General features: G+C 38.1%; 1 protein-coding gene across 1 annotated transcript; it reads left to right on the top strand.

Moving 5' to 3' along the window:
* The first annotated feature begins 11,634 nt into the window (after positions 1 to 11,634).
* Positions 11,635 to 12,942, top strand: LOC145671764 (glutamate receptor ionotropic, delta-1-like). The gene has a single exon (XM_081740969.1). The coding sequence runs from the start codon at positions 11,635 to 11,637 to the stop codon at positions 12,940 to 12,942; it is 1,308 nt and encodes a 435-aa protein (XP_081597095.1).
* The last annotated feature ends 1,539 nt before the right edge of the window (positions 12,943 to 14,481 follow it).

The following is a 14,481-nucleotide window of genomic DNA, read 5'->3' as shown; positions in this document are numbered from 1 at the left end:
TTTTCTAAATATTCAAGCAACTCGACAAATGCGATCATATTGATATATTTCTGTATTTGCTGCTTTCAAACAATTCGAGATTCTCGAACAGTTCGAGTGTCTCAAAGTTGTCTAACACTTCGGGAGTCTCGATCATTTCGGGAGTCTCCTTCATTTCGAGAGTCTCGAACATTTCGGGAGTCTCAAACATTTCGAGAGTCTCAAACATTTCGGGAGTCTCAAACAATTCGAGTGTCTCAAACATTTCGAGAGTCTCAAACATTTCGGTAGTCTCGAAAGTTCGATAATTCGATAAAATCAAAATTCTTTATCGATGAAACGGTTTTGAAATTTTATCGAATTGTTATCGATTACTCGATTATCGGAACAGCCCTACACCCGGGGCCCCATGCACCAGACACTTTCATTTTGTATCTGAAGTTTCTTGTTCACAGACACCGCTATTAATATATAGATGTGTAGTGAATTCGGAAGGTTTTAGAAATTTGTGTGAGATGAAGGTCTGTTTGTGAGTAAGAAGTGTTAGCTTGAATGGATATGGACAGCGTTTTAAAAACTTGTTAATAGCTTATTTTCGGATGGCGACCAATTTCAGCCTTCTGTCACGTTGTGCGTCATTAGCGTTGTCTGTCGTATTCATTAAGTACTAATTATTATCATTTCATAATAATTACACCATTTCATTAAGTACTAATACAAAATCCATCATGGTCAACGGACGTGTTAGTTTGAGGGGTTGCAGTCCTCGCAGTACACTCGGCCATGTTGTGAACGAACGGGTTAGTAAACGTTATGTACCTCCAAGTTCTCCTCATAATGTATCTGGCAACAATCATGAGTCCTTGCGAGTACTTTTATTGTGTGTATTTGTGGTAAAATTCGGCATGTTGCTTGCGAGAGGAGTCACAGGACGTAATGTCAGAATTTTACGATTACACGTAACCATAGATATAGGCCTAGATATCATCCAATATCCCATCTGTGTTTTATTTTGACCCCACTAAACAAGATGTCTTTCATAGGCTTTCTGACAATTTGTTTTACGTTAAGCAATGTGGGATCTAAAAGGTTATGAACCCAAAGAGATTATGGCTGACAATGAAATGCGTCATATTTATCTCTAGGCCACGTCATGTTTTGGGGTGGTCGATTCCCATGGCCTTTTGTTTGATGAATTTCACGAAACTCCTGAGGCGACACTTTCGCTGATACCTCTAATGAGCCCCTTTTGTTGTCGGATGTCTCTATATGTGCCAATATGTGTAAATATATCGTGTTTCACTATCCACGATACTTTCAGTTTTAGTTTAGTTGCTTCAATGATTAATCGTTTTTAAGATGTTGTTTCGTTACTATGTTGTATAAAAAAAGTGTTTAGAAAACAGGAAATCGGCACCTTTCCCAATAATGATTATCATTGAGTGATATTACGCAAGCACTAGCACGACACTACGGCACCTTCGAGCTGATAACGACACCAGCTTTATGTCTCTCACCCAACTACAGCGTGCCACACCAGAAACGCTTGATGCGGTGGGCGAAAACAGGCGGACCTAGCTGATGGGTGGGCGGACAATGAAAATGAGAACTGGGTAATGTAGACATTTTTTGACAAAAATTAAGTTTCAATTTTTATACTCTTTAGTTAGTTAAGGCTCAGACCGAAATAGGGTAGGAACAAGGATGTGAAAAACAGCTGTCTTGGCCTTATAGAAGGTACAATTCCGGCATTCGGGTGGTGAGACTGAAGAAATGCAGGACTTAGGATGGGCTGCCGGAGTTCGTAGCTATATGCTCGACCTACCGAATTCCGCGTAGCAGACACACTACCTCTACTTCCAGTTTTTTAAACAATAATAACGGTGTGTACTGTGTAGTCGATGAAGTTCAAAACAGCTCTACCTCCTCTCCCTTCAATAATAATAATAATAATAATAATAATAATAATAATAATAAACTGAAAATCTGTTAAGTTAGACTCTAAAATACATGCTGTATATTCTTGTATTCCTTATAAGCGTTTCCTGAAGATAAAATGAGGGCCGCGGTGGCTCAGTGGTAGAGCGTTCACCTTCGGTGCTTGGGGTCCCTGGTTCGATCCCAGCTCGTGCCGTGTGGACTTTGTGGTGGACAAAAACCGTGCTGGTGGGTTTTCTCGGGGTTCTCCCGTTTCCTCCCACTTTCTTCATTCCACCCTTTCATTCATTTCTCATCATCACCGTCTCCTTTAGTCTAACCGGCATAATCGTGGGACGTAAAACTTAAAAACTTCATTTCATTTTCCTCCAAGAATGCAGATGAATTCATAGAAATAAGGCAAGGTTCAGACAACACAGACTAAAAGATAATATTCTTCCTTTCGTTAATAACATAAAATACACAATAAGTAGGTAAAGTAAAACAAGGATAAAATAGGCTACTGCAAACACTTTTATCTTTGAAGGACTTATTATAAGAAAGCAAGAGACAAAAAAAATATAAATCATTTATATTTTCTCTCATATATTCTTAATTAGTACACATTAGATTTTTTAACATGATCTCTATATGCAACAGCAAAGACCTATGTTACTAAAAGAATAGGGAAATTCGACAGCGTGATTGTTTGATCATACCTTACACAGAGATCTTTGAAACTGAAACTCAAATTAGCAATATATATATATGCAGGGCCGGCCTTAGGTGGTGCGGGGCCCGATTGGGAACATTTTGCGGGGCACTAAGGTCTGTACAACCCATACATACACATATGGCGTGTTAAGGGTGTTGGGGTGTGCAAAATACTCCCCACAGGCCTAATATCCACAATATTTATTTTTACAGCAAAAGTTGTAAACGTAAGAAAGTAAAGAAATTACTGCAGCATTAAATTCAGAAAATATTTGTTTATGACCGGAACACTATTCATTTGCTAGTTAGGGAGAGGCCATACCCTTCCTTGTGGAGTCGGTGGATGTACCTGTATTGCAGTATGTTGTGTGTACTTGACAACCACGAGTAGCAAGACCATCTTAACGATACCATAGCCACTTGGTCGGGGGCCCAGCCTATAGAATAGCATGTATTAATTACATGTATTAGAGCAAAATTTAGTCATAGGAACCACAACACACTTCTATACCTTGGGGCCTAATATGCTGTTTAAACGGCACTGGAGAGTAGATTAGACTGGAGTAAAGTATACGCCACTAGCGCAGAGGCCCCTTAGACGCGGGGCCCAATTGGGAGCAATCGGTCCAATCGGCTTAAGGCCGGCCTTGTATATACAGGGTGTTTAATAAGTAATGGTCATAAATTAAACCGTAGATAGTACACGCCAAAACTAACAAAAAAGTCTTAGTAAACATGTGTCCGCAAACGCTTCGTGACGGAGATAGGGGCTGTCGAAAGTGTGGGAAAATGAAGTTTAGAGACGAATATCTGAAAAAGTACGAATCGGACAGAGGGCGGTCCAATGAATGACTACCGATCTCAGACCTGCGCTATGCAGAAATGCATGGTTGATAACTCTGCAATGCGCACGCAAGGGATTCCCTAAAGAAACGGAGGGGTTCCCGGAAAATTGTCCAAGGAAAGGGGGCTCGAGATGAACATCGAGGGCGAGTTTATCCACCAGTAATTCATAAGTCGTGGTACCAGGTCGAAAGCTCGAAAAGATACAAAATGGCGGACAATGTTTACGTGCTGAGCGTGGTTGCATAACCAACAGGAAATGAGAGAGACAATCGAAGAAAGGTGGTGGTGCATGTTGTGAACTACTTCAGAGCACATTCCTAAGACGAATGCACATGTACAGAGTAGTCCTTTACTGTACCAATACCAAAGTAAAACAACCGATGCGCGAAAATGAATGGAATGGCCGAAAGGAACACTGGTAAAACATGCAAGCCAGCTGGAAATACTGAATCGGGGTTGCAACAGACGTTGAGCTCACCTTGGGTGCATGATGTTGCGGGTTCAAATCCGCTGAAGTGCCCACTGAATGCAGTGGTTTTGATCCCAGATTTTCCAAATCGTAGGTCCCGTCCTTCGAAGCTCCTAAGCTCGTTTAAAGCAAGAATAACTCAATCAATCGAGCGCCTGTAGGTTGCTCATTATTTGGTTCATCCCCTGTACGTATACGTAAAGAAAAAAATATGCACGCAGTTCTTGTCAATCCGTTGGTAAGCCAGGAAATATGGAATGGAAGAACACTACATTGTTTCGATTACAGACGTGAATTGGAAGCACGCTTGCCTTTCCACGTTTGTTTATTATGGTGCCTGAAGTGTTCTGCTACAGGTCTACATGCTTTCGTCGTAACGGAGTAGTCGCTTGGGAGAATTATTCAGAGTGTAGAGGTTCGTTTTCTTCACTTGTCGTTCTCGCCTACAGTGAATGTAGTAGTTCTGTGTGTTTAAGAGGTGTCAAATGCGCGTGCCTTACAGTGTTGTAGATGTACTTACTTCACCGTATTGCGGGGAACAGTGCAATAGTTTCAGTAGCGTTGCAAAGCCACGGGGATACTATTGTGCAGTGTTAATTAGTGCTATTAGTGTGTTGCTAAATTATTGTTTACCTTACCATTGATACAATGTACAGTAGTATTGAGTATGCTGACATGCACTTTATGTATGGCAAAGCAAACGGGAATGCGGTAGATGCCACTAGGTTATATCGCGAGAGTTTCCCTACGAGACAGCAACCAGACAGAAGAACATGCATCAGAATACATCAGCGGCTACGAGAACATGGGAGCTTTACACATTGTTCCAGGCCGAGAAGGCCAAGGACAGTACTTACCCCTGAATTAGAAGAACGCGTGCTACAGGCAGTGGACGAAACCTCAGGAACGAGCACAAGACGTGTAGGACTTGCCAAACGCGTATCCAATGCTCTCGTATGGCACATTCTCCATTAACAGCAGTTGTACCCACACCGTCTGCAACGTGTCCAACCTCTGACCCTCACAGACTTTCCGGCGAGAATGCAGTTTTGTCAGTGACTTCGCAGACAAATTACTGGCAATCCTCATTTCACTGATGACGTCCTATTTACTGATGAAGCACAATTCACCCGGGATGGCATTGTAAATTTTAACAATTCTGATGTATGGGCCCCTGCGAATCCACATGCAATAGTGGAGGTTTTCCTTAAATGTATTGGTAGGACTCTTAGGTGGTCAGCTCGTAGGACCATTCTTTCTTCCTAATGCATTAACTGGGGTCTCATATTTGCGATTTCTCCAACACGATTTGCCGCTATACTCGAAGATATACCTCTCGATAGGCGTCAACGACTGTGGTTTATGCATGATGGAGCGCCAGCATTTTTCTTTAACCGTGTCAAAGAACATTTACATGTCCGATTCGGCCGAAAGTGGATAGGACGTGGGGGTCCTATTGCTTGACCACAGCGCTCCCCAGACTTAAATCCTTTAGATTTCTTTCTCTGGGGCCTGTGAAATCGCAAGTTTATTCTACCCCTGTTGCAACATTAGAAGATCTTCGAGAAAGGGTGGAACAATGTTGCGGACATGTTCAACAGGATGCCGACATGTTATCACGAGTACGTGGATCTTTGCGAAGACGGGTACGAGCATGCATTTGCATGAATGGACGGCACTTCCAACATTTACTTTAATGGTAGAGGTAAGTTAATTTCTCATGCATCTCTTCTGTGGTTACACATCTGGATATTTACTATTTACCTTCTGATTAATACTGTACACATTACCAACATGACGATTTCTGTTTGTTGATATGGACAAACACGACATGTCCATCATTTTTTGCATGTTGTAATACACTTACGCGTTCAACATGCGGAATGTTTCAGATTCGCCTCCCTCATACTCGAATGTTGTCATGCTTTTGCCATAGCAATCCAGTTTGCGGATATTCGTTACGTTAACTGCTTAGCACATAATCCTTCATCAGTGAATTGCATACCGTTTGATTCACCTAAGTGCTGCCACACTTGTACGTATGCATTAGTTGTCGGAATTCTTCCTGGAGCCATTTACAACGTACATCACCACACTTCGATTGCCTCTCTCATTTCCTGCTGGTTATGCAACCACGCTCGGCACGTAAACATTGTCCGCCAATTAGTATCTTTTCGAACTTTCGACCTGGTACCACGACTTATGAATTACTGGTGGATAAACTCGCCCTCGATGTTCATCTCGAGCCCCCTTTCCTTGGACAATTTTCCGGGAACCCCTCCGTTTCTTTGGGGAATCCCTTGCGGGCGCATTGCAGAGTTATCAACCATGCATTTCTGCATAGCGCAGGTCTGACTTCGATAGTCATTCATTGGACCGCCCTCTGTCCGATTCATACTTTTTGAGATATTCGTCTCTAAACTTCATTTTCCCACACTTTCGACAGCCCCTATCTCCGTTACAAAGCGTTGCGGACACATGTTTACTAAGACTTTTTCGTTAGTTTTGGCGTGTACTATCTACGGTTTAATTTATGACCATCACTTATTAAACACTATATATATATATATATATATTAGATAAAGTAGTAAATAGCAATTAACGAAACTTCATCATGATCCACAGAAACAACAATGTATTTTAAACTATGAAGGGCTAATCACATGGTACGAACAAGCTTACAATAAACTTTTATACCTGCACTTTAGTGAAGTGCAATGCGTCGATTTTTATGTACAGCATCGATTGCGTTTACCATATCCTCTACAGCAATATTCATTACAAATTTTCTTTCTAGTGAAAGGAAAGTCAAATATCGCTTCGGCAACCGTTTGCCATTCGATTTCTTAGATATGTTTTAACCTGTGTAAGACACAAGAAAGAACGATCACATGGTGAACAAGATACATTAATGGTGACAGCAATTACGGCTAATTTGTGAATTTATGAAAAGCAATTTTGAAACGATACATCACCTCAGTAAACTGAGAAACGGAGAAATTTTGCATTGCTTTTCCTCCTCATAACGTTTAAAAACTTTCGGGAGAAGTTTCAGTTCCACGTCTACACTATCGACATCACATCCACAATGACATGGAAGTTTATCAATTTTCTCAAATGGGAGAAAGTGTTCACTTTTAGGGTGAATACTGCTTATCCCACATAGAATACCTGTATTTTCCGTATAACTCCTATTCATTTCTACAAGTATTATGTCAAGTACAGGAAGAAATATCGTAAGTCTGTAGTCTTCTTGGGATTGGATATCTTCTTCCTCAACCGATATTTGCTCAGTCATAATATACTGATATAAATGATGGGGCAGTGATCGTGTTCTGGACGCTGAACCCGTTAGAGATATACCGTTATTTTCAGCAAGACTCAAAGACTCATTCCAATTTTTTTTAAACTTCTCGACTGTTTCGAATATCAGTAAAATAATCCACTGCACCCTTCGTAACTAAAACATCATCAACCAGTGAGCTCTATTTATTTTGTAGATAATCTGACAATCTTTTCAACTTTCCACAAAAAGTGTGAACAAGTTGAGTTGGAACAAAAACTGAAAATTCACTTCACTCAATAGACATCTTGCTTCAGAATAGCGACTGCGATTTTCATTACATATCTCAGCAAGTGTTAGAATAAGTGCCCTAAACGTTCTCTTCGTAGCCACACAAGCTGCAACCTAAAATAAACGGGTAAAAAATATTTCGTTAGTGGTTCAGAAGATACTTATACTATATATTGAATACCATACGAAGACAGTACATTAGAAGCCGTCATTTCAGTGTAGTATCACTGACGACACCTCAGTAATATACAAAGGACAAGATGACCGATTAGTGGAAGATCATTATGATGATGCAGTGCCCTGCCCGAAGGTCCCCGGGCAAAGTAAACCCATGATGGCTGCCATAGCCTTCCATGGAACGATGATAGTAGTAAGAACGGGATCTGGAATGGGATCCAAATACTTGTGTTCCCACTGGGAATTGAATCCGGAACACAACGAAGCACATACAAACACCGGCGTTTCAATAGCACGATTGTGTGTGTGTGTGTTAAACTTTAATTAATTAATCACGACTTTTGGCATCATTATATTACTACAAGTATCTGTCTCAAAAACCATTGTTCATTGCAAAGTAAACAGCGTCCTAGAACCTATTACATTACAATCGAAAATAATATATATTGCTTTTGAAGTACAGGATGTCACCGTCATTATTTTACTTCTGTTGGGTTGGGCGGATGGGTGGGCGAGGTCATTCATCGGGTGGGCGGTCGCCCACCCTTAATGCCGTCCCTGACAGCGTAGCAACAACGTACTCCAATAACTTGAACATAAGCCCGATCCCAGAAATTACGAGTTTGACCAATTGGGAAAAGTGAGTACATAGTTTGGTAATGTGATAGGTCTCATAAATTGCCTATCATAATTAATAATATGATAATAACAATTCTAAGCTTCTTCTGCTTATTCATTGAATGCTTGTGATTCCAATACTTTGAAACGAATGTTGTTGTCGACAGAAAAAAAAAACTTGACTTATTGAATTACGAATTTGCGCAGAAAACGTTTGTTTTCTGATTAATAATTCTTATTAGCAGCAGCTCTGTAATTCTACTCTTCCGCTTCTGCAACGTGTGAGTTGCAGTTAGGGTTGCCAATATTATCCAAAAAAATACCAGCATCTGCCTATAATTCTCAATAATGATGTAAAATAATTATAGTGTAAACCTTAAAATAGATATAGTTAAGTCTGACAAAAATATCGGCCAACTGTAAAATACAGTTATGTTGGCAAACGTATGTCCAGCGATGGCTCAGAAATGTTTGTTAAGAAAGAAAAATGAACAGAAACCGAGATATTAGCTATTATTACCTAATCAAAAAGGCATGTAGGCTGCAATATCATAGATTTACTTACAAACAGATATTAGGTTTTTAATATACCGTTTAGTTAATTTAGTTACATAGAATAGTAATCAAATTATGTTGTAACCTTCCACATTTATTTCAGATTAGGTGTTTTTGACAGACAAAGCACAACGAATAAGTGTACGAGAGTTATCATAAGACTAGAAACTAAATTTTTAAGCCATCGATTCACAACTGAATATGTTATTCATTTTTTGGGGGGGGGGGGCTAACACGAAAATGACCATAAACTGACAGCTTGTGTGAAACGAGTATTGTTCCTAGCACTATAAGTAAAGGTAATATTATGTTTTAAATTACATTTCTAGAACTACAAACAATGTTAGATTTACACACTTTCTATATGGTCCCAGTGTTTGCAGAATCCCGTAAGACTTAGCATACCAATCCACATGGTACTGCAACTGCTGCTTTCATTGGTCAGGTGTCTCCAGGTCTATCCACGTTAATGCTTAATAACTTCATATTCGTTTATACTCGATTTTCAATCATTCGCATTCCGAAAGATCTACTCCTCGGATTCTTTGGAGTGTCCTCTTTTTAAAGTTGAGAATTGTCGGAAATTGGAAAGATTGTTTTACTTAATGGTGATACGCGGTTACATTATGATTTTTCAAAATGATGCAGATCAATACTCTTCGGGTTTCATGTTCTCGAGAGCGATGTTCAATGACCTCTAGTTTCACTCCTTCTTCAACGTACCATGGAGCAATAGGGGCAGTTTTATCCGAGCGTTATCAAATATCTACGTTCAATTGACTGTTGAAAACTAAATCGTTAAAAACATTTTCCCCTCTTCTGCGTCTTCCTATTTATTGGTTATAAAATCTTGTATAGTATCTTTTCAATTTTCTGGCGTGTGTGGAGTTGCTTGAAGAACTTCGAATCACAAAATGAACGTGAATTGATTCAATATTAATCCTGTTGACGTTTCGTTTGCCTGATATTTTGGTTACATAAAGAGTCGATTGCGATATTCAAGTAAAAACTTGAGTATGCATTGCAATTCCAGCGTTATACTGATGATTATAATGCGATTCTTTTCTCTTGACATCTGCTCATTTTATCTTCAAATGAAAAAATGAAATGAAATCTTTGAGTTTTACGTCCCACGGTTATGTCTGTTAGACTAAAGGAGACGGTGATTATGAGAAATGAATGAAAAAGTGGAATGAAGAAAGTGGGAGGAAACGGGAGAACCCCGAGATAACCCATGCACATGGTGTTTGTCCACCACAAAGTTCACTTGGCGGTGGCTGGGATCGAACCCGGGACCCGAAGCACGAGAGGTGAACGCTCTACCACTGAGCCACCGAGGCCTCCATTTTATCTTCAGAAAACACTTGTAAGGAATACAAGAATATACAGCATGTATTTTAGAGTCTAACTTAACAGATTGTCAGATTATTATTATTATTATTATTATTATTATTATTATTATTATTATTATTATTATTATTATTATTAATATTAATATTATTATTATTATTATTATTATTATTATTATTATTATTATTATTATTATTATTATTATTATTATTCAATAATTAATAAAGTTAATTATGAACGTCATTTTATGGAGAGGGTCTCTGGAATATAATGCCAGGGCAATTAAAAAATTCCCGGAATTTTGTTGCAGCTCTTTATTGTCACAATATATGTACACATGTACTTTATCCCCTTCAAATTAGGTTTCTTTACAACATACACATTTGCCCAACTGCTCCTGTTAGTGATGGAAACATGGACAAAAGTGCTCTTTTGGTATCGTATCTTCCGCAGTTCATCCGTAACGTTGGCTTTCATCGTCTTCTACGGTAGTGAAACGGGCATCTTTGAGGCCAATTCTTCCTTAAAACATTGTCACTGTAAGCTGTTTTAGGGCTATAAAATATTCTTAAGCAAATTTCCCCAATTTGCACATGACGTTTCCGCATTGCTTGAACTGCGGTATTGTACCAATTGATCTCCATGCACTCCGAACGGCTACATTACTCATATACTGCCTGTTATGGCTTATTCACACTTGTCAAATTCACAAGAAGACAACCTAAGGGTAGTGCTGTACAAAAATCATTATGATTGCATCACAAATGCCAAAATTACAACATTCCGGAAACATTTTCCCTGTCCTGGTACACTAAGAAAGATATTAGTAAGAAAATAATGAATATTATTACATTCCTAAGTGACAATGTCTTTTGTTTTCTTTTAGACATTCAATAACATTTTTCATTCCGAAATGAGAGGTTGGGTAATCACTGAGGCACTTACCTTCTCTACAGTACTTCCGATTCAATCGATTGAAGCTTTCTCTTCAAGTGAAATGAAATGTTCAAAGCAACATGAAGTTATAATACACTCAGTGGTGAATCACATTTGTTGTAATATTAATCGGACGAACATTGAAGAGATATCAGTCATCTATAAACTCATGGACCTAACAATTGTGAACGAATATGTTCTAGGATTGGTCAACAAGTGTAAGAAACCTGTTACGATTCTAAACATTATGGATGACTTCTGGAATGCTACTGAGAACAATAGACTGTTTAAAATTTCATTATTTTTTTTTATACTACAGGGTTTCACAAATATCAGTAACCAGCTTTCTCAGCTTGAAAAGATATTTTATTGGAATCCAAGAGCTCTTATTTACGTTGATTTTATTAATTATTCCCTAACACCTAGAAATCTTAGTGACATATTTACAGCTTTCTGGAAAAAGAAAATTTTAAATGTCCAGTTATTTGTTGAAGAAAAAATGCCTGTAAACAATGTTTCCTGTTTTAATCCAAAATTAAGTCTAGTGATATTCAATCAATTTACACAAAATGTTAGCAACATAACTGTAATTTCCCAATATTGTGAAACAAATTATATTCAAAGCAAGTATAAGGTTGAAGAAATTACGGCGAATCTTCATGGTTATCCCATTCGCGTAAGTGAATACAATTTGTTGCCTTACTTATGGTTGACAAAGGACAAACTTGGTAACCTGAAGTGTTCTGGATTTGCTGGTGAATTATTTTGTGAAGTTATGGCGCAGATGAACTTTACTGCAATACTTGTGAAGAAATTCAAGCCAAGATCAACAAACGTGAAATTACCTAATGGTACTTGGACTGGAGCCATAGGTGAGATTGTGGAATCGTTTGCTGATATATGCCCGAGTGTTATGGTCATGTTTCCAGAAAGATATAAGGTCGTGGATTTCGCAACTATTTTCTTTATTGACACATGGGTCTTCATAACACCAATAGCTCCTGAGTTGCCTCAGTGGATAAGAATATTTTTAGTTTTTGATATCAAAATATGGCTTTCAGTTTTTGGGGTTATGATTTACATAATTCTCGGTGAAGCATTTACACAATCGATAGTGTCAAATAATACTACACGTCATAGTCTAGCCAATCATATTCTGTATGTTCTTAGGCTCTTTTTGCAAGGTTATGTACATGTTATTCCAAGAAACAGAGCCCTGAAAACAATCTTAATTTTCTCATTGGTAGGAGTAATCGTTATAAAGGCCTTATACGAAGGTTCATTGGTTGGAGCAATGATAACACCACAGTACGAGAAACCATTAAATTCTTTTGTAGACATTGTGGAGTCTAAATTAAAAGTCACTGGTTTTTCTCAATTCCTTAACGTCCTACGTACTTACCAAACACCAGAATTAAAACTGTTGTACTCTCGAAGTGTAAGCACACCAAATATAACTCAGGCATTGCACAACCTTACTAATTTAAGAGACTCTGTATGTTTCCAAATTCTTTCTCCAGCAATGTTCTTTCAGAAGCAATACAAAGGAATGAATGGCGAACACTTACTGCACATAACAAAACAAAGCATAGGAGCAATATTGGCTTCGTTTATTCTTCCAAAGCATTCTCCGTACACTCCGAGGATTAACATCATTCTGACCAGACTTGTTGAATCTGGAGTTGCTGACAAAACTAGATTTGAGATGTTACATGATATATTTTCTGGAGAAGGGTATCACAATCGGCGGCATAACACATCCTTATCTCTTCATCATGTACAAGCACCTTCTACTTACTTGCAATAGGCTTGATCAGTAGTTTTCTTGTATTTATATTCGAAATTATTAAGAACAAATATATGACAAAAGGTTGACGTATTGAAGAGAACTGATGTGAGATAGTTATACTTTCTAATATGAAGAAGTATCTAGAAAATGTGTAACCGAACCCGGAATTATGCTATTTTAAGAACGTTTATATGTAATGTAAAATCTACTAATGTAATTAAGGTGAGTGGTTCTGTATCCACTATGCAGTATCTTGTGTATACTCCATAGAAATCTTTGTACTTGTAGTCGAGATCAAAATGGTAAAAGGTACGAGGTCTCATATAGTAAGTACTTTATGAACAGGTAAAAAGTTAACTCTATTCAATGATAGTACTTTTCTTTTAGATTATTCTTAATGGTGTTTATGCCACCTTTGCTTCCTATTTAGTCAATTGACTCATATGGAAAGTTATTTTTCTGTTTTCTTTGTAATCAACTAAAATTTAATTAGTTTTGCTTTACTGGTCCAAAATACTTTACTTCCTTAAAATTAAATTTTTATACACAGTGTCCAGCAGAAAAAACCTGACGGTTTTAAAACTGAAATTGTGACTAAATTGAATATTTCAAATTTCCCTGTTTATTTCAAGTGTGACATAACTGAAAATTCCTAACTTTTCAAACGAAGCGTTTGGATATTTTGAAACGCATTAAAAATACTTGGTGCAATAACAACTAAAGTGCTAAAAGTGCTCTCTTAAGCCCAGTTTTGGAAGCACATCTGTGATTTTTCTTTACCAGAGATATACATCAAGAGTGGGATATATTTTCGGCCCGTGAGTTAATAAGCAATTAAATTTATTTTTATGATGCTGTGCTTGAGTGTACCATTCACCATTTAAACGGGAAAAACGAGGTACAAACGGTTATGCTATTAAACACCAAAGTATTTTGTTAGTTCACGAAATGTAAGTTACAGGTACAGTTGCACATAGAACGAGTCCACGACAGTGTTTTGACACAAGCCTTCATATACATTTTACGTATATATTAATTTTCAGTTACATATCTGAATCCCAAAATGCAGCTTCAATTAGTTTAAAATAATCTTGAGTCGAAGCTTCCTAATATAGATTCCCTCTCTGCAGGATCTAACTATTCCTGAGGATAAGGGTCTACAATCATGTCCCTATCTACTTCAGATTACGGATAAGATAACACGTTCCCTACCGAAACCATTGGCTTGTGCAGGTCACCCATTCGAGAACGAGACGTATCTCTCCTCCCCCATAGCATGTAATTTCAGAGATACAATTTTCTCGATGAGAAACAGTAACACTCCCTCTATTCAGAAAGTTTCTTTTGTCTCCGTACTAAACATCAATTATCAGTAGGAGATAGTTCGTGATGAGTTACGGAAAATACTATTTAGTGTACCAAGGCTTTTTTATTTCGTTTTTCGATAGCTATCGTTCTGGTTAATATCCTGAAGAGATAACTGGCTACGCCACTGGCGAACATACCAGAACATTTAAAACGAATGACTAAACGAGTATTCTCGTGCCATACCTCAAT

This window comes from Thermobia domestica, chromosome 15, assembly GCF_964235325.1.
Source record: "Thermobia domestica chromosome 15, izTheDome1.hap1.1, whole genome shotgun sequence".
Classification (NCBI taxonomy): Eukaryota; Metazoa; Arthropoda; class Insecta; order Zygentoma; family Lepismatidae; genus Thermobia; species Thermobia domestica.
This window is presented reverse-complemented; position numbering and strand designations above follow the sequence as displayed.

Excerpts from the sequence above, each read along its gene's own strand:
- LOC145671764 (XM_081740969.1), top strand. The coding sequence starts at position 11,635 with ATGCCTGTAAACAATGTTTCCTGTTTTAATCCAAAATTAAGTCTAGTG.